The sequence below is a fragment of the Aquarana catesbeiana genome, linkage group LG01, assembly GCF_042186555.1.
Source record: "Aquarana catesbeiana isolate 2022-GZ linkage group LG01, ASM4218655v1, whole genome shotgun sequence".
NCBI classification, from domain to species: domain Eukaryota; kingdom Metazoa; phylum Chordata; class Amphibia; order Anura; family Ranidae; genus Aquarana; species Aquarana catesbeiana.
In genome coordinates this window covers 94,751,374-94,772,550 of record NC_133324.1, presented here as the reverse complement: position 1 = coordinate 94,772,550, position 21,177 = coordinate 94,751,374, and the positions used below count along the sequence as shown (strand labels likewise).

At 43.6% G+C, this 21,177-nt stretch overlaps 1 protein-coding gene across 4 annotated transcripts in view; it reads right to left on the bottom strand.

Moving 5' to 3' along the window:
* The window catches only part of LOC141132932 (C4b-binding protein alpha chain-like), a 126,182-nt gene that overhangs the window by 75,129 nt on the left and 29,876 nt on the right, over nt 1-21,177 (bottom strand). For 3 of the 4 annotated variants that reach the window (XM_073621967.1, XM_073621942.1, XM_073621950.1), the window contains exons 4-6: nt 17,834-17,930; nt 14,715-14,794; nt 10,643-10,825 (exon numbers count right to left, since the gene is read on the bottom strand). In XM_073621967.1, the coding sequence (XP_073478068.1) occupies nt 10,643-10,825; nt 14,715-14,794; nt 17,834-17,930 (360 nt within the window). The remainder of the gene's footprint in view (nt 1-10,642; nt 10,826-14,714; nt 14,795-17,833; nt 17,931-21,177) is intronic. The other variant, XM_073621958.1, reaches the window with a different exon arrangement.

Genomic DNA, 21,177 nt, shown 5'->3' with positions numbered 1-21,177 from the left:
AAGTCTTAATAAAGACATCATCACCAAAAAACAAAGAAAATTTTCCCAGGATAAATTGGCATTCACGGAGGGGTATGCATACAAATGGTCTGGGAAATCATCTTCCTATAAACACAAACGCCAAAATCGACAATCCCCAGCCCCAACGGCAACAGATTATACGGAATCCGACTCATCGATATCCTCTGTATCCTCACAGATCAATACCCGCCCCACTTCATCACGAGCACCAGGGGCCCCCCGTAAGAGGTCTCTCACTGGCGATAGCTCAACCACTAAACACCCTAAAAAAGGAAAACAATATGGCAAAGCATTAAAAACACCACAAACACCTAGGCCAGGTGTACAGACCCCTTCTATGGGCTCTCTTCACCCCACTTTACATAACATCATCCCTAAACTTCTACAACCGAATATCCAAACACTCTTATCACAGCCCAGTTTTTTAGTTCAACCAGGTCCGGAGCCCTCCAAACAAGGGAATCTGGACATGTTTGTGCAGAAAACCCCAATCCCAAGCACGTCTCACGAGTAACTACCCCCACCAATGATGATGAAACTCACTCCTTGAACATTATAAACCTCACATCTTATCGGCTGACTCCGGAGGAGGAACAGGTCCTTCATCTGGGCCTAGGCTTTTGCCCCTCGGAGCCAATCGATATTTACGAGACAATCAAGGATCTCTACCTGTTTGCCCGTAAATTGACTTTCAATTATATCTTTGACCCCGACCGTAAACGCGCCAATCTGGAAAAGGAACTAGCGGAAAAGACTAAAAATTTCACGATAGCGGAGTCCAGAGCACTAAGAGATCTGATGCTACTTCTTGACGAGGGAGAGGTCGAGTCGGACCCCCTAGATGGCAATTCCGCCTCCCCCCCTGTTAGCCAAATGATCAGCACTTCTCAACCCCAATACTCCATCCCCAAAACTCCTCTAAAAACAAAGTCCAAAGCTTTTCCTGACCTTTTGACCTGTCCCTCCATCTGGGCTTTCTTGCATGAATGCATTCTATCTCTTAAAAAAGAATGATGGCAAACATCACCCTCGAACTTGACCCGACAACAATTTCGAGCGGTCACCAAATTACAAAAAAATACCAATTTAGTCATAAAGCAATCTGATAAAGGTGGAAACCTGGTATTGATGACTCATCATCAATACCAGACCATGTGTCTTAATATTCTCTCCAATCCCAATTGGTATCGACCCATTGAAAACCACTTCATTCAACAAACCATTGATGAATTTAGGGGACTCATCGGTGGGGCCTTCCTTGAGGGCCTCATCGATGATGATACCTATAAATTCATCAATGTACAATACCCACGTATCCCCACATTTTATGCTTTACCAAAAACCCACAAGAATCTATCTGCACCTCCAGGTCGACCTATCGTCTCTGGGAAGGGTTCATTAACGGAAAACGCCAGCAAATTGGTGGATACCTTTCTTCTACCCCATGTTATGAGATTACCTTCTTACATCAAGGATACAACTGACCTGTTGAAACACATCGAGGGGATCCAGATCCCTCCGGACGCCCTCCTCGTGGCCATCGATGTCGAGGCTTTGTATTCAAGCATCCCCCACGAGCAGGGCGTCCGGATGGCTGGCTCCTTTCTGATGGAACAGGACCATCACACCTGGCCCACCAATACTTTCATCTTAAAACTCTTAGAATTTATTTTGACTAAGAATTATTTTTCTTTTATGGATCAAATGTACCTTCAAATCCAAGGCGTCGCAATGGGCACATCTTGTGCCCCTTCATACGCGAATTTATACCTTGGTGGCTGGGAACGAATGGTTTTCAGTGATGACCTTTTGGAACCATTCTTGGACTATGTCTTAGGATGGTTTAGATTCATTGATGACCTTCTGGTCATCTGGACAGGCACCGAGCAACTTTTACAGACATTCATTGCAGAGTTAAATATCAATTCTTTTAATCTTCATTTTACTTTTTCCTACGATAAATTAAGCATTCCATTCCTAGACGTTTTGATTACTAAGGACTCTACTGGTCACTTAACCACTGACCTTTATCGCAAACCCACTGCCGGCAATACTTTGCTGCACGCTTCTAGTCTTCATCCCCGTCCTCTGGTTCACAGTATTCCTTTTGCTCAGTATCTTAGACTGAGAAGGAACTGCACAGAGGACGGGGATTTCTACAAACAGGCTAATGCCCTCCGCACACGATTGTTGGCGAGAGGCTATAAACGCACCGTGCTGAGAAAAGCTTTCAATAAGACTCTAGCCTTAGACCGACAAACACTACTATATGGCCCTCCACGCCCTAAACAACCTTACATGACCAAGATCATTACTAAATTTTCCACTCACCACCAACAACTACGAAAAATATTGTCAAATCATTGGCATATTCTAACTGACCATCACACCCTCAAAAAATACATCAAACCCACCCCCGATTTGGTCTTCAAAAGGGCCACCTCTCTAAGGGATAGACTAACACACAGTCACTATAGGGTTCCTTCCCCTGGTCCTTCGGAACCCAGAGGCACATACAAATGTGGGAAGTGTCCACATTGCCCCTGGATTCAAGAAGGACAACATTTCTTACTTCCCAATGGTGAAATGTTTTTCCCCAAACACTCGGCTCATTGTGGCACGCGTGGAGTCATCTACCTGATGACTTGCGCGTGCAGCGCCTTTTATGTGGGGAAAACAATTAGAGAGCTACGGCAGAGACTGGGGGACCACCTATACGCCTCCACGAATGGCAAGCTTACTACCGTAGGCCGCCATATTGGCATTCACCACCGTTTCAATCTGGAATACATCCGGTTTACTGTATTAGACGTCGTCCCTGAAGACCCCCGTGGGGGCAATTGGGACCGCGAAATTCTAAGACGTGAATCCCTGTGGATTGAGCGACTTAATGCATGTGTTCCTCCCGGCATCAATGAGACACATTCATATAAATATTTTCTTGAATAACTTCGTTATAACTTGTCCCTCTGTCCCCCCCAGTCCCTGTCGTGACCCAATAATAAATAATAAAACCACATTAAATACCACACTCAGGAAAATCCTTTGGACGTCCCAGATTTCAGGTTTTTTCTTAGGACTATATATTAGCAGACTCTTCATATACAGTGTTTATCACTATACTTATAAAAGAAATTTCAATTCATTGTTTTTCTCTTCAATGTTTTCTCTTTGTGGCTGTCTTCAATATTCCAGTGGACTGTGTACTTTATTAATTAAGGTCATGTATATCCAGATTACCATTGTTGTACATTCTTCTGGGACAGGCTGCGATGTACATCTCTGCAGCTGCGGGGACTTTTCTTTTTTCCCCCCCCGCCGCTGTGGAACTGTACACCGCTCTCCTCTCCCAGCCTACCCTTTTGTGATATTATGTGCATTCAAGCCATTATTTAATTGCACCTGCCACTCTGCTCTGGGGGGATGTGAGGAGTTAATTCTCCCCCTGTGGCGGGCTTGCGCTCCTCCGGCGGTGGGCTGGGCTAATTGGAACCCAGCCGCCGCTTCGTTCTCGACCAGTGCTTAGGCACTGGCCAATTCTGAGCTGTGCGCCTGCGCTGGGTCATTGCCCGCGCCTGCGCAACAGTGGAGGATCGGACCCGGAAGTATATGCGGCGGCTCTTTCCGCCGTCGAAACTTCCGGGTTGGAGGCATTTAAGATGCCCAGATTTAGCTGCCTATAGTCGTGGACGGACACCCAGCACCGCACCGACACCACCAGGAACCTCTGTAAGTATCTACCTTACATTCTTCATGCAGGATGGGGAGTTCCATTACCTCTATGTGGTATCCCCCTCTCCTGCCGGACATGGAATGCTTGGCCATCTATGTTTACAAATGTTGTAATATCTTCCGTATGGACCCATATACCCCCTACAGTGATTCCTTGTGAAGGTACGGTGTGGCGCTTCAGCCACTGACGGCTATAATCACGCCAGTCTGGGTGTCGGCAGCCTTCAGATCTGGGCTTCATTATATACAATAATAGGTAAAACTTCCTCATCATTATCAACTTTCTCCCCTATTAGCTCTGTGTGGTTCCTAATCTTGTCACTAGGTATACAGGGATATCTGTTGCATTCCACACCCCTCACTCCCTTCTCCCCCTTTTTTCCCCCCTCCCCTCTTTATTTTCTTTTCCCTTCTTCCTTTCCCTATCCCACTTTTCCTTTCCCCCCCTTTCCCCTTTTCCCTCCCCCCTCTCTTTTTCCCCCCCCTTCCTTCCCTCCCCTACTCTTTTTTTTTTTTTTTTTTTTTCCTCCTTCCCTACCCCCTCTGTGTTTCTTTTTCCTTTCTTCTCGTCCCTTCCCTTTCCAATACCTTCCTCCCTTTCCCCCCCCCTCCCTCTCTCCCTTCCCTCTCTTCACTATCCCCAGTTTCCGCCCCCTCTTTTCCTCCCCCCCCCCCCCTTCCTCCCTCCTCTTTGGCACCTTTCCTCTTTTCCCGTACCCTCACTTTGACACTCCCGGGTGACCCCTCAACCAGCCATACTAGTTTTTATATCAAAATTCTATTTTACTGATTTTTTCACAACAGTACTACCCTAATTTGCCTCCCTGGCCCGCCCCCGGGGGAACGCCTCGTGAGGGCGTCTCACAATATCGCTCCAGAAAACCTCTTTGGTTATAGTTTGGTGAGTGCAATTTCTAAAACCTCAATATCTTAAATTATGCTCTCCAATATTAATTGTGTATTCTCTGTAAAATCATGTTTGTATTTTGTTATGTTGATATTGTTTTCCATTCTCAGACTATATACTATCAGACGCCTCCTGAAGAAGCGGCTGTGACCGCGAAACGTAGAGGTCACGTCTGCAAGTATCACACCATACAATTTCTGTCCATGTATCTGTGTGGGCACTAGCTATACCAACTAAGTATCAACTATGCTGTAAAATAATTATTGTATGTCCAATCTATGTACAATTGGTGTCCCTTGTAGGACTTTTTATCATGTTTTGAAATAAATTTATACTTTTTAACTAGGTCTTTTCCTTCTGGTACCGCAATAGTCCATTTTTTCCTTGTAAAAGAGGCAGGACGCTATTGGAGAGGTCCTTGCTTTGGTCCCTCTTTTAACCCTGTTTTCCGATCTTAGTCATATGTAGGATGATGGTACCTATAAATGTACGTTTACCCCCTTTTGTAAATCATGTGGCATACCCGCAAACTCCAATTCTGTTAAATGACATACCTGAGGGAGTGCCCTAATCCTGAAGGGGTCACCTTGGTGATGCACAGAAAATTTTGGGTTGAGCTGGATGGACTTGTGTCTTTTTTCAACCTGACTAACTATGTAACTGTAAAATACTGCAGCAGCACTGACATTTACAAAGGAAAAAAGTGTTAATTGCTGGCAATTTATTAATTTTTTTAAACAGCATACAGACCCCTCTAAGGGTCTGCTATGTATTTTGAGGACCTTTGCAGGGGTCCATGTGCTGTTTATTTTCTTTGTAAATGTCAGTTTGGCTATAGCACATCCTAGAATTAAAAGGAAAATGTGTGTAGAGTCCCCCCAAAAAATACATACCAGACCATTTGAGTCTGGTGTGAATCTAAAGGCGGTAGTTTAGGCAAAAAAAAAAAATTGAGGTCTCCCCAGGAAATCCATACCAGACCCTTTGGATTTCGTATGGATGTTAAGGTGGATCTCCGTGCAAAAAAACAAAACAAAGAAAAGCTTGAAGTCTTCCTAAAAAAAATCATGCTAGACCCTTAAACAGGGCATGCAGCCTGCCTGGCCAGGAAAAAAGGAGGGGGGGGGGAGTGCGCACCCCCCTCCTGAACCATACCAGGCCACATCTCCCCAACATGGGGGGGTGCCTTGCAACCCCCATGTTGGTGAGGACAAGGGCCTCTTCCCACAACCCTGACTGGTGGTTTGGGGCTTATCAGAATCTGGAAACCCCCTTTAAAAATAAGGGCCCCCCAGATATCTCCTCTGCCCAATGTAGTACCTCTACTCAAAAAATAATAAAGGATATCAAAATGTCTGACAGGTCCTTTATTAAAGGCTATGTTTGGCCAATGTTATGTGGCCTGGGGATTCCACGCCATATAAGTGAATGGGCCAGGTGACGTCAGTGGATGGTAAAAACTCAACAGATACAAGCACCCACTGCTTCCCTAGCAACTGCTGACAGCTGGAAGCCATCACATTTTTAGCCTGATTTTAAAATGAATAAAGTCATTGAATTAGATTAACACTAATCATCTTAAAAAAAAAAAAAAACCCTGGGTAGTTAGCCATTTTTTGGGGAGTTTTTATGGCTTAGGCCACTGTTCAGTTATGTTTTTTTTTTTGTTTGCTTTTATGAAAATGTAATTCAGTCTTCAAACACTAATAATAAGGGTTTCTAAGTAAAAGTATTAATAAAAAGCCCACTATTGGTTTAAAATCTGACAAAACCACACCTGAGTCTAGTGTACTCAGATATTTGAGATATATTTGAGATACTATGCGACTGCTGTACACTTGACATATATTTACCATGCATTCAGATTTACAAAAAGATCTTAACGGGTTCCATGTATAAAAAATGTGCAGAGCTATTTTCTCTGTGAAATTGAATGTACTTTTGTTTTGCGCAAAAGCCTGCAATATCATATGTTTCTAATCTATTTTCTTTCCAAGTTGAATGTTTGTTATGCATAAGAATAGAGTGAATCATAGTAAATACGGTAAGTATTTATTTTCTATGATAATCAGCTCCATCTAGTGGCGGATATTGCAGTATTTTGTCGATTCATGCTATTATAAATGAAGAACATCTGACCTGGAGAGAAAATAGCTTAGGAACATTTGATTTTGCCGGCATTCACAGAGAATGAATGTAATTATCAACACATCCCAAAGTGTGTCCAGAGCAAAGAATGTGTTTTTTTTTTTATTTGGATATAGTAGGGAAAGGTTAAACTTGTCACGTTTTAGTGCTGTGTTCCAACTGGTGAGTTTCACTGTCTTATATTTGTCCTAGTGACCCTTGTCAGTGGTACTGTAAGTGAAGGAAGATTGAAAATTAAATTGTGGAACAAGAATTGAGGAGAAACAATTTTTCAGGTGACAACTGTCTGTTGGGAGATTTTCCCACATTCTGTGGAGTCTACAGGTCAGAAAGTGAAGGAAATGTCTTCAAAGGGCTGTTCTGACAAAGCCCCAACCCCCAATACTTCTGGGCAGTGTCAAAGCTCCTAGCTAATCATTTGTCCCTACACAATCCCATTGGCTCACCAATAGGGATGAGCTTCGAGTTCGAGTCGAACTCATGTTCTACTCGAACATTGGCTGTTCGCAAGTTCGCCGAACAGCGAACAATTTGGGGTGTTCGCGGCAAATTCGAATGCCGCGGAACACCCTTTAAAAGTCTATGGGAGAAATCAAAAGTGCTAATTTTAAAGGCTTATATGCATGGTATTGTCATAAAAAGTGTTTGGGGACCCGGGTCCTGCCCCAGGGGACATGGATCAATGCAAAAAAAAGTTTTAAAAACGGACGTTTTTTCAGGAGCAGTGATTTTATTAATGCTTAAAGTCAAACAATAAAAGTGTAATATCCCTTTAAATTTCATACCTGGGGGGTGTCTATAGTATGCCTGTAAAGGGGCGCATGTTTCCTGTGTTTAGAACAGTCTGACAGCAAAATGACATTTGGAAGGAAAAAACTCATTTAAAACTACCGCGGCTATTGCATTGCCGACAATACACATAGAAGTTCATTGATAAAAACGGCATGGGAATTCCCCACAGGGCAACCCCGAACCAAAATAAAAAAAAAAAATGATGTGGGGGTCCCCCTAAATTCCATACAAGGCCCTTCAGGTCTGGTATGGATATTAAGGGGAACCCCAGCCAAAATTTAAAAAAAAAATTGACGTGGGGTTCCCCCTAAATTCCATACCAGACCCTTCAGGTCTGGTATGGATTTTAAGGGGAACCCCGCGCCAAAAAAAAAAAAAAAAAACGGCATGGGGTCCCCCTAAAAATCCATACCAGACCCTTATCCGAGCACGCAACCTGGCAGGCCGCAGGAAAAGAGGGGGGGACGAGAGTGCGGCCCCCCCCCCCTCCTGAACCGTACCAGGCCACATGCCCTCAACATTGGGAGGGTGCTTTGGGGTAGCCCCCCAAAACACCTTGTCCCCATGTTGATGAGGACAAGGGCCTCATCCTCACAACCGTGGCCGGTGGTTGTGGGGGTCTGCGGGCGGGGGGCTTATCGGAATCTGGAAGCCCCCTTTAACAAGGGGACCCCCAGATCCCGGCCCCCCCCCTGTGTGAAATGGTAAGGGGGTACTTACCCCTACCATTTCACTAGAAAACTGTCAAAAATGTTAAAAATGACAAGAGACAGTTTTTGACAATTCCTTTATTTAAATGCTTCTTCTTTCTTCCTTCATCTTCTTCTTCTTCTTCTTCTGGTTCTTCCTCCGGCGTTCTCGTCCAGCATCTTCTCCGCGGCGTCTTCTTCCCTTCTTCTCCTCGGGCCGCTCCGCATCCATGGCATGGAGGGAGGCTCCCGCTCTTCTCTTCATCTTCTTCTCTTCTTCATCTTCTTCTTCATCTTCTTCTTCTTCTTCTTCCTTCTTCTCTTCTTCCTGTCTTCTCCGGGCCGCTCCGCAGCCATGCTGTGGCATGGAGGGAGGCTCCCGCTGTGTGACGGCGTCTCTTCGTCTGACGGTTCTTAAATAACGGGGGGCGGGGCCATCCGGTGACCCCGCCCCCCTCTGACGCACGGTGACTTGAGGGACTTCCCTGTGACGTCACGGGGAATGCCACAGGGAAGTCCCGTCATGTCACCGTGCGTCAGAGGGGGGCGGGGTCACCGGGTGGCCCCGCCCCCCGTTATTTAAGAACCGTCAGACGAAGAGACGCCGTCACACAGCGGGAGCCTCCCTCCATGCCACAGCATGGCTGCGGAGCGGCCCGGAGAAGACAGGAAGAAGAGAAGAAGGAAGAAGAAGAAGAAGATGAAGAAGAAGATGAAGAAGAGAAGAAGATGAGAAGAAGATGAAGAGAAGAGCGGGAGCCTCCCCTCATGCCATGGGTGCGGAGCGGCCCGAGGAGAAGAAGATAGAAGACGCCGCGGAGAAGATGCTGGACGAGAACGCCGGAGGAAGAACCAGAAGAGCCAGAAGAACCAGAAGAAGAAGAAGATGAAGGAAGAAAGAAGAAAGAAGAAGCATTTAAATAAAGGAATTGTCAAAAACTGTCTCTTGTCATTTTTAACATTTTTGACAGTTTTTTAGTGAAATGGTAGGGGTACTTTTGTACCCCCTTACCATTTCACACAGGGGGGGGGCCGGGATCTGGGGGTCCCCTTGTTAAAGGGGGCTTCCAGATTCCGATAAGCCCCCCGCCCGCAGACCCCCACAACCACCGGCCAGGGTTGTGGGGATGAGGCCCTTGTCTTCATCAACATGGGGACAAGGTGTTTTGGGGGGCTACCCCAAAGCACCCTCCCAATGTTGAGGGCATGTGGCCTGGTACGGTTCAGGAGGGGGGGGGGGCCGCACTCTCGTCCCCCCCTCTTTTCCTGCGGCCTGCCAGGTTGCGTGCTCGGATAAGGGTCTGGTATGGATTTTTAGGGGGACCCCATGCCGTTTTTTTTTTTTTTTTTTGGCGCGGGGTTCCCCTTAAAATCCATACCAGACCTGAAGGGTCTGGTATGGAATTTAGGGGGAACCCCACGTCAATTTTTTTTTTAAATTTTGGCTGGGGTTCCCCTTAATATCCATACCAGACCTGAAGGGCCTTGTATGGAATTTAGGGGGACTCCCACATCATTTTTTTTTTTTAATTTTGGTTCGGGGTTGCCCTGTGGGGAATTCCCATGCCGTTTTTATCAATGAACTTCTATGTGTATTGTCGGCAATGCAATAGCCGCGGTAGTTTTAAATGAGTTTTTTCCTTCCAAATGTCATTTTGCTGTCAGACTGTTCTAAACACGGGAAACATGCGCCCCTTTACAGGCATACTATAGACACCCCCCAGGTATGAAATTTAAAGGGATATTACACTTTTATTGTTTGACTTTAAGCATTATTAAAATCACTGCTCCTGAAAAAACGGCCGTTTTTAAAACTTTTTTTTGCATTGATTCATGTCCCCTGGGGGAGGACCCGGGTCCCCAAACACTTTTTATGACAATAACTTGCATATTAGCCTTTAAAATTAGCACTTTTGATTATTCATGTTCGTGTCCCATAGACTTTAACGGCGTTCGCGTGTTCGAACGAATTTTTTTCCTGTTCGCATGTTCTGGTGCGAACCGAACAGGGGGGTGTTCGGCTCATCCCTACTCACCAATATGTTGGGGCTTCACTTGACAGTAGGAATGTGCAGGAGGTAGGAAGGGTGGGCAAGTTTTGGCACTATAGAAAGTGTCATCTTTTGCCTTTCAGAGGTTTTGGAGGTTTTTTTTTCATACAAAGAAAAAAAATTTCTCCCAATGAAAGACTATTTTGGGAATTTTTATGATATCCACTAAAACCTAGACCTAGGAAAAACTGATTTTATCATTGTTTAGTACATGATTGTTAAGACATGATCTATTACATATGCCATATATGGCCAATTTTACTGTGTTCCAGGAAAAAAAAAAACCCACTGAAAAGTCTAACCTATACAGCGTGGCAGGGGATCACTCCAGTTTCCATTGTCCGTGCAGAATACAGAGCTGTCATACTCCGTCACCATGTTAGGACTAGTGCATTCATATCTTACAGCATCTGAAAATGCATACTCTTCTTTCTCAGGGGAAAAAGTCCCATTAGGAATTGCTGGAGGAGGGGGACACATTACAACTGAAAGGCAAAAATTCATCTATGCTTAGTAAATGAAAACAGACGATAAATAGATATTTTCACCCTGTTGGTGTTTTTAATTACATTTTTTTTCTTTTGGAATGAGTAATAAGGGATAAGTAGGTACAGTATCTCACAAAAGTGAGTACACTCCTCACATTTTTGTAAATATTTTATTATATATTTTCATGTGACAACACTGAAGAAATGACAATTTGCTACAATGTAAAGTAGTGAGTGTACATCTTGTATAACCGTGTAAATTTGCTGTCCCCTCAAAATAACTCAACACACAGCCATTAATGTCTAAACCGCTGGTAACAAAAGTGAGTACACCGCTAAGTGAAAACGTCCTAATTGGGCCCAATTAGCCATTTTCACTCCCGGTGTCATGTGAGTCGTTAGTGTTACATGTTCTCAGGTGTGAATGTGGAGCAGGTGTGTTAAATTTGGTGTTATTGCTCTCACTCTCTCATACTGGTCACTGGAAGTTCAACATGGCACCTCATGGCAAAGAACTCTCTGAGGATCTGAAAAAAAAAAAATTGTTGCTCTACATAAAGATGGCCTAGGCTATAAAAAGATTGCCAAGACCCTGAAACTGAGCTGCAGCACGGTGGGCAAGACCATACAACGGTTTAACGGGGCAGGTTCCACTCAGAACAGGTCTCGCCATGGTTGACCAAAGAAGTTGAGTGCACATGCTCAGCGTGATATCCAGAGGTTGTCTTTGGGAAATAGATGTATGAGTGCTGCCAGCATTGCTGCAGAGGTTGAAGGGGTGGGGGGTCAGCCTGTCAGTGCTCAGACTATACGCCGCACACTGCATCAAATTGGTCTGCATGGCTGTTGTCCCAGAAGGAAGCCTCTTCTAAAGATATTGCACAAGAAAGCCCGCAAACAGTTTGCTGAAGACAAGCGGACTAAGGACATGGATTACTGGAACCATGTCCTGTGGTCTGATGAGACCAAGATAAACATATTTGGTTCAGATGGTGTCAAGCGTGTGTGGCGGCAACCAGGTAAGGAGTACAAAGACAAGTGTGTCTTACCTACAGTCAAGCATGGTGGTGGGAGTGTCATGGTCTGGGGCTGCTTGAGTGCTGCCGGCACGGGGGAGCTACAGTTCATTGAGGGAACCATGAATGCCAACATGTACTGTGACACACTGAAGCAGAGCATGATCCCCCCCCCTTCGGAGACTGGGCCGCAGGTCAGTATTCCAACATGATAACAACCCCAAACACACCTCCAAGACAACTGCCTTGCTAAAGAAGCTGAGGGTAAAGGTGATGCACTGGCCAAGCATGTCTCCAGACCTAAACCCTATTGAACATCTGTGGGGCATCCTCAAACAGAAGGTGGAGGATCGCAAGGTCTCTAACATCCACCAGCTCCTTGATGTTGTCATGGAGGAGCGGAAGAGGACTCCAGTGGCAACCTGTGAAGCTCTGGTGAACTCCATGCCCAAGAGGGTTAAGGCAGTGCTGGAAAATAAAGGTGACCACACAAAATATTGACACTTTGGGCCCAATTTGGACATTTTCACTTAGGGGTGTACTCGCTTTTGTTGCCAGCGGTTTAGCCATTAATGGCTGTGTTTTGAGTTATTTTGAGGGGGCAGCAAATTCACACTGTTATACAAGCTGTACACTCACTACTTTACATTGTAGCAAAGTGTCATTTCTTCAGTGTTGTCACATGAAAAGATAGAATACAATATTTACAAAAATGTGAGGGGTGTACTCACATGAGATACTGTATATGAGGGCCCCGTTTTAAATATGGAGTCTTCTATATTCCTATGTCCCCCCACAAGCCCCTACATTCTTTTTAAGGGACCAGGTGTGGGGACAAGATGCCTTGCAAGGGCGAAGGGCAGCTTTAACTTCCAATGTTGAAAAGTGTGTGGCCTGGTATGATACAGGGCAGAGATAGGCAACCCTTGAGAGGTCAAAGATTACTGGGATGTGGCACCCTTTTTTTAAAAAAAAGAAATTAACTAGCAAGCCTTCAATAAAAAGCAAGGATGGCATGAAGAAAACGTAGAAAATTATATTAAAGCAAATGTAACTGTAAAAATACAAACTGAGCCTACCTTTAAAAGTTAGCTTCAGCAAGAAACTTGGCATTCACTGTGTGGGCATCCATCATGAGAACAGAACACCTGGAATTGCAGGATGACTTTCTCAACTTGTTTCATGCCTGTCTCCTCAATGCTAGCATGGCTGCCTGCTCTAGTGTAAGTAGTAGTAGGAGGACATAATACAGGGGAGTCAATAGGATATTATACGGAGGGGTCAGGAGGGCACGGTACAGTGGGGTCAGGAAGGCACACTACATGGGTTCAGAAGGGCACACTACAGGGGGGTCAGGAGGGCACAGAAACCATTTCCTGATGCAGAGTGGAGCAGGGAAGCTGCTGTGGTAAGCTTTCCAAACATTTATTTTCCTCTTTCATTTCATATTGGATCCTAACAGAAGATTCTTGTGAGTTTACTTTTTCTTACCAACCATCTGCATTACCCTGGCAAATTTCTTTTTCTGAAAGTCCCCACTGACTTTCAGGATGAACTCAAATAGGATGTGGATTTTGATTGTGCAAAAGCTGAAAAAAACAGCAATAAATATTCCAGATGTTTATGAAACAACCACAATGTACCTGATAGTGACTTGTTCCGTGAATTGTATATCTCTGCAATGCATGCACAGGAAAATACCTGATAATTTGCTATAAGTCCAGTGTGCTCCCAATCTCTGTTTGAACTGACAACACAATGCCTCTACTGCACTGAAATCTCAAGCAGTGTTGTCCACCCTGCCTGCTGAACTACAGAACTCTATCTCTCTGCTGTCTCCACATGCATACATTGATTTCTTTCCCAGAAAAATAATGCTGCTACCTTGTCTTCTGCAATTTTTCACAGAACTGGTGAGAACAGGACATTAAGTAGTGTTAAGCATCAGAATCCCAATACACCTGACCTAATTTGGATCTTATGTTTTAAATACCACACTACATCCTCCTCAAAGAAAGTGAACTCAGGGACATTTAACAGCAACCAAATCTGATGGCAGACACCAAGTATTCAAGACAAGCCAGCTCTCACTGATTTATTAATTGCATGCAGATTGTCAAGGGAATTTTTATCAAGTGCCCCAACATTCTTCAAGGGCCTCAATGATGGCCGGCAGATAAATCATATTAGGGACTGTCCTTTCCGTTATTCCTCACTACCTCCCCCCTCCAAATTAGTCCTTTTAGTTTATTTTATCATCACTTATTTGGTTGCTGCTTTTCTAGGCATAGCATAGCTGCCATCAGTGCTCGTGAACAGTATAGCCTTACCCGTTTATAGTTTAAATTCCTTCTTTGCTCACAGTTGCACAACTGGTGGCATTGTTACCATTTATGTTGATTGGGAGTCTCAATTCTAACAGTACCTAATATCCTGTCAGTCATAAAATTAAATGTCCATTAACTGTTAATATTGTTTTTATTCAGTTACCTGTTGACCTAACTTACAATGTACAGAGTTATCCTTTTTATTCTCTGACGTGTTTGTTTTTATGAGAGAACATTGTTGCTGGGTGTCAGGAACCAGTTCAGTGGACTTTATGGTACTGAATGCATATATATATCTATATAGGTCTACATCCCCCAGGTGGGTAAGAGAGGTTGAGATTCTTGGAAAGGCCAAGGTACAGGACAAGAGGACCTATCCTTTGCAGCGGCACCTGCAGGAGTAGAGCTACACTGACACGTCCCATTAATTTATATGAAGTATGAACTTTAATGGCATTACAGTTTAATGACAGGTCCACTTTAAAGAATTCCACAATGCCCTTTGTGATGTTCTCCTTTAATAGGATTTAAAGCACTTTTTACCTTCACAGGAAGGAACCATGTTACTCCATGTTCCGTCTGCTTGACACTCTCGGTAATTCCTTTTTGAAACCATATTGTACCTTGAAAGATGAATACATAACCAGAAATAAATACATCACCATATCTCTTACAGCAATGCTCTGGGATGCTGAAAGGCAGAGGCAACTGGGGGCGAATTATATAGCAACTGAAAATATCAGGAATTTCATTCTGCCCATTTCACTGGCTTTATGTTGCTTCTGCTGATGGTCTTTATACCAGTTTATAAAGTGGAGATGTAAAAGTATAAAAGGAAAAAAAAGTTGGAGATTAAAAAAAAGAGATCCGCCCTTAGTTTTCTCTGCATGTCATGCATTACAAGAACCAAAAGAGAACCAAAAAATGGTTAATATCACTACAATACATATTTTAAAAACGATTTATTTTCTTTCTTTCTTGTTGTAAAAAAATATTGTTTACAGAGCTCAATAGCTCAACCTGAGATGTACACACACAAATAAATACAGTAGGTCAGACTCAACTTATTGGGTGAAAGTGTATGGGAAATTGGTTGTCCAAGGCCAGGCTGCAACCAGATAATGTTGTACAAGATTTCATTTGAGTTGTACAAGGCCAGGCTGCAACTAGATAACTACTGCTGAGCTATCCTTTTAGAAAACCTGTAGTGCTCTGAGAATTATTTATGTAAGTTTAAATTTGTAAAACCGTTTAGGGAGTGCTGGCAGTTTGAATAGGAGGAGTTAGTTGCTATACAAGTCTTTAACGTCTTTAACGTGCTATATTGCACTATATTACAGTGTATTGCAGTGTGGTGGGCTCAGAGACCCAACAATCTATTCTAGGACTACCTTTTTGTTTGTGTGAAAGCAACAACTTTAGTTGCTGTTTGGCTGATGAGCCCCCTTGCAGTCTTTTTATTATTATTATTTATTATTCATTTATTTAATTTTATTTCACATTTAGCTAGCTTTTTTTCTACTAGGCTTAAAAATGTGTTTGGGGTATGGTATTTCAGAGTTTATTTTATTCTATATTTTTTTTTAATGGGGTGATTTATTTTAGTTTTTCTGTTAGGGCCTCTTTTTATCTTGGGGTGCACAGTGTACACTTGTTGCTGACACAGGAAAGGCTGCCCTAGGTTTGCAGCACATCACCACAGACTAGTGCACTATAGTAGTATGCACCAAAGTACCACATATCTCCCCTTCCTATTGTCATAACTGTCTTTAAATTTAGGCACTACACTGTAATTGAAAAAATGTCAAGCAGGTCTAAAGTGAAAGGCAGGACAAAGGTGGATTAAAGTAGAAGTCCAGTCAAATTCTAACTATATTTAAAGCTGCTCCTGCCCTCATTCCACATCTATTCTAAGTACCCTGTAAAGGAAAAATGTTTACACTTACCTATTCTGAGGGTGCTCCAGTCTGGTCACATGATCTCCCTAGCGTCTAGCTTCAGTAAAGAGGAGAGATCTCCGACAACAGCTGCAGAGGCTAGGCAGTGATTTCCCCTATAGACTTACTATGGGTCATCTCTTGTCGGCTGTCCCTCCTGTACACTGAAGCCAACACTGGGAGCCGATCATGCAACCAGACCGGAGCGCCCTCAGCATAGGTAAGTATAGACATTTTTTTCTCTACAGAAGGGCTCTCAAAACATTCTAAACACAGGGACAGTTTACTGTCCTTTGGAGTTTAGGGGGGCCTGACTGTGGCCAGTGTAAGTATAAATTGTCCTGGTATCAGTGGGAGTAAACAATGCAAACAATTCCTCCCTCTAGAACATCTAAACATGTACTAGGGAGAGGACCAGTGTCCCATTATTGGTGTCAGTGGGAGGAATAGTGCCCCATCATTGTTGTCAGAGGGAGAATTAGTGCCCCATAGTTGGTGTCAGTGGGAGGAATAGTGCCCCATCATTGTTGTCATTGGGAGGAATAGTGCCCCATTATTGGTGTCAGTTTGAGGAATAGCACCCCACCGTTGGCGTCAATGGGAGAAATAGTGTCCCGTTGTTGGTGTGAATGGGAGAAATAGTGTTGCATTGTTGGTGTGAATGGGAGAAATAGTGTCCCATTGCTGGCATCAGTAGCAGGAAATATGCCCCATTGCTGGTTGCAGTGCGAGGAATAGTGTCTTGTACCAGTGGTAAGAAAAGTGCCCCAAGATCCAGGCAATGGCAAGCAATGGGCCACATCTGGCCCCCAGGCCGCAGTTTGGAGAGCACTGGTCTACAGGCTTTTTTAGAATAAGCTTAGGTGGGAGAAGGTTAATGTATAGTTAGGATGTGACTGGGCTTCCATTTTAGCCCTTTAGGGGCTAAGGTATTAGTATCAGTATCAACCTCTCATAACGCTTGGTGATCCTGCCACTAACACAATTCCTGTCCAAGGGTAAGAACCTTCACTTAGGGGGTCTCTTTTTAAAAAAAAAAAAAAAAATATATATATATATATATATATATATATATATATATATATATATATATTGGATGTGATCTCACTAATTGATACAGTAGTTACATTACACCTGATAAATAGAATGTATCTTCTCAATAAAGTAAATAAATAAATAGAGTGGGGTGACATCTCATGATTCCATTACAAAATTCAGGCAGTGGTAAAAAACAAAAAACAAATGTATGTGAATAATATTAAAAATACAAAATTATTTTTTATAAACCATATTAACCTCCAAGAGTGGCATCTTCTAACAATTTTGACTGCTGACAGTATATGATCATGTAACTCTATATACAGTATATAGTAGACCAGTGGTTGTCAATTTACAAGGTATAGGGGGGCTCAAATGTAGCCCCTGATATCTCCAAAGAACCACAAATAATATTTAATTTGTGTAATGGTATAGAAGACTGTCACAGGCTTTTTAGTAGAAAATGGTCAGAGACTGTTCTACAGTTGTAGATGGAGCCCAAAGTCATGGTGTAGGAGACAACAGAAATTGTGGTATATGTAAGATGAGGTTTCCAAAGATCATTGGTAATAAAGGTCAGTTAACAAATCAATACTCCCGCTACTGACTGCTGAGGATAGAGAACCACACCAATGGGTTGCATGTAGCCCTCAGGCCACAGGTTGGCCACCAATGATTTAAACTCACCCCAGATTACAGTGATATGTTACTCTTGAGCCAAAGAACAAGCTTTCAGCTTCAATATATCCATTTTCTATGTCACCAGGATATCCACATGATCTTACTGTAAAACAGAAGACAAAACTTGATTAGCTGTCTTTATTCCATAAATTGCCATTCTGCAATCTCAGACAAATGTTGGGCTAATCTTTTGGAATTTCAATTTTATAAAAAAAAATATATATATAAACTGACACATTAGCCATTATGGAATTTTAATGTTGTTAAAAATTGCCTTCCAATTTTCTAAAAGTGCCAAAAAATTAAATGCCATATTGCAAACTTGAGTTGTGTCTAAACATAGTTGGACACCGAAAGCCCCCATAAATGTCACTTCCTGCTTGTAAAAGTGGTTCATCAGTTTTCTCAGAACTCTACACTAAGATACGAGTACAATTTTAGGCATCCTCTGCGATACGAATTTCATTTTCGGTGAGATACTCCCTGAGGGTTAATTACTTCTAAAGGGATGCAGACACTGCAACTTCTCTCATCTGATTAGTGAACGTTCACCAGGTAATTATAATGAACACAACCTCCAAAGTTAGGAATCTGCTACAAAGATTGTTAAAATTCATGTACATACTGTAGATCAACAAAAGCAACACTGTCATTTTGCTGGCATAATGTGCACTTACCTATAGTCAATTTCTGCTCCCCCGGTGCACTAATACCTAGGCGTTCCCATAAGTCAGTTTCCTGCCCAACCTATATTCCTATTTGCTCTCACTATGATGGTCTGCCTTACTAGCACACAGAAATATAGTATGTGGGTGACAGGAAGCAGTGGGTGAGCTATGACACTATAAGCCAGCCTTTTTCAACCAGGGTGCCTTCAGGTTGCTTCAGGGGTGCCTTGGCAAAATGCCTAAAAATTGGCCAAAACTTGTGTAGCACCCTCTAGGTAGGTAGGGGCTAGAGAGAAGTTTGGTAGGTTAGGTCTGTTTGTTTATTTTTATTTGTTTATTATTTGGGCTGGTAGTGGCTGAGGATAGCAGCTGGTGACTACCAGGCAGCATCACTAAGACCTCCCTCTTCTTTCTAGAGCCTTCTGGAAGGTACTAGAAAGAGAGGAGGAGAGGAGAGGTGGAGCTGCCTGGGGTGTTCTAAGGAGCCCTGACCAATCCCCAACCTGTATTGCTGGGGAGGAGTTGGAGTTGTTCAGAGCTTGGAGATAGAATGCTGTCAAGGCCTTTGAGGGAGCTCCCCAGTCGGGGGGGGGTGACCTTGGGCCTGGGGCTCGGGTGCGGACAGAGCCCTCTAAGAAAGCGTTAAGGTTCTGGACAGTAGACAGCACAGGAGGATCAAGAGAGGACAGAAGGAGAGATCATTGCCGGGAAAGTCTCCAGCCAGGAGCCAGGAGAGGGCTGGTGAGTGACATGCACAGTCAGGAGGACTGGGGAGGCACGCCTGAGAGGACTGGGAGCATGCAGTCTGGGATGGGTGCAGAGCCAGCAGTATGGACTGTGGTGTCATGGGCAGTGGAGAGGGGCAGCTGCAGCCAGGAGGGCTGGCAGGGACTGAAGATGGGTTACTGGGCTTAGTAACAAAAGTTAGGGCAGCTAGCACCAAGAACTTTTCATTATTACACTAAAAGGGGGCCTGCGGTCCCTGCCTGCAAAAGGCAGTTGCTAAGGCCTGGCTGAGCCAGTGTCAGGCCTAACCATGCGGTGCTAGCTGTACCTGGAAGCTCAAGTAAGAGTTGTGCTGGAGGAGCTGAGGAGTAATGGTCTGCAGTAAGAGTTGTGTTGGAGGAAGAGAGATCTGTATAAACCAGAGTGTATATAAGTTGTCGCGATTATTTGTTCTAAAATTCATTGGGCATCCCATACTTGCTATACCCTATCCAAGTTTAATCCCCTTAATAAAACATAAAAACAAGCACATGGACTGTTTTCTGTCTTGGAGTGTCTGAGAGGTGAATGCTGGGCAGGATGACAGGTGGGCCACATAACTTAGCAGCCCCTACGGAGGTACCACTACATTTGTATACAAGCTGACGTGTGGATGAAGGTTGAACACAGGTTTTCATTGTGCACTATTTCAACCTTCTAGCTGCCAGCATCCTAACGACCAGTGGCATCAACAGTTAATATGAAGAATGTTGCCTGCATAAAATCCTTGTTTGACCCTCCCCTGCCCCTCTCCATCAGCGCTGGGGTCGCATTAGCTGAGTGATGGAAAAAAACTGAGGGAAAAGAGAAACATTGGAATACTAGTCAGTACCAGTTTGCAAAAGTGTATTTGCTTTGGAAAAATAAATCGCCTCTAATGTTGAGTGTCCTACTTGTGTGGATGTTGCTGCATTAGGTATTAGAATAGTTTTTAAATTTAGAATGGGGTGCCTCAAAATTGTCCTTAATTTGTAAAGGGTGCCTCAAGATTGTCCATCATTTTTAAAGGGTGCCTTGACTAAAAAAAGTTGAGAAACACTGCTATAAGCAAACACAAAGTCTTTGACCTATTACAACGGAGGGCAATCAGGGAAATCAGAGGGGGTAAAACATTCTGCCAGGATGTGTAGGTGTTCTGCCCCACTTTTGTATTATTTTTCTGTGTTGTATTGAACTGCAATAGCTTATCACTTTCCTGTAGTATTCTGACATCTAGTGGTGACCTGGGTCACTACAACTTGCTTACTAATGTAATTTTGGTATCTTGCTCTGTCCCCCCTCCTGTTTAATGCTAGTTTGTTTAGTCCTAATTAAACCCTCCCCATTTCTTCCAGGTTTCCTCAGTGTTAGCTGTCTGCAAAGACATGGCTCAGAGAAGTTATTGTCTCCTTATGCCACGTACACACAGTCAAATTTTCAGATGGGAAATGTTGGATGTGAGCTTGTTGGAAAGTCCGACCGTGTATATGCTCCATCGAACATCGAACATTTGCTGTCGGACTTTCCACCAACAAATGTTTCTTAGTAGGTTCTCAAATTTTCCGCCAACAAAACTTTGTTGGAAAGTCTGATCACGTGTGCACAAGTCCGTTGCACAAAAGTTCACGCATGCTCGGAATCAAGCAGAAGGAGCCGAACTGGCTATTGAACTTCCTTTTTCTCGGCTCGTCGTACATCTTGTACGTCACCACGTTCCCAGAATTGATGGCCAACATTTGTGTGACCGTGTGTATGCAAGACAAGTTTGAGCCAACAACCTTCGAATAAAAATCTATGGTTTTGTTGGCAGGAAGTCTGATCGTATGTACGCGGCATTACATTTCAAAAGACTGAAAAAAAATCCTCTGTACTGCAACAGCTGAAGTAAAATTGTGTTGGATTCAGCTTCTGTGCCCTATTGAAGAGTTAAGCTGCCTG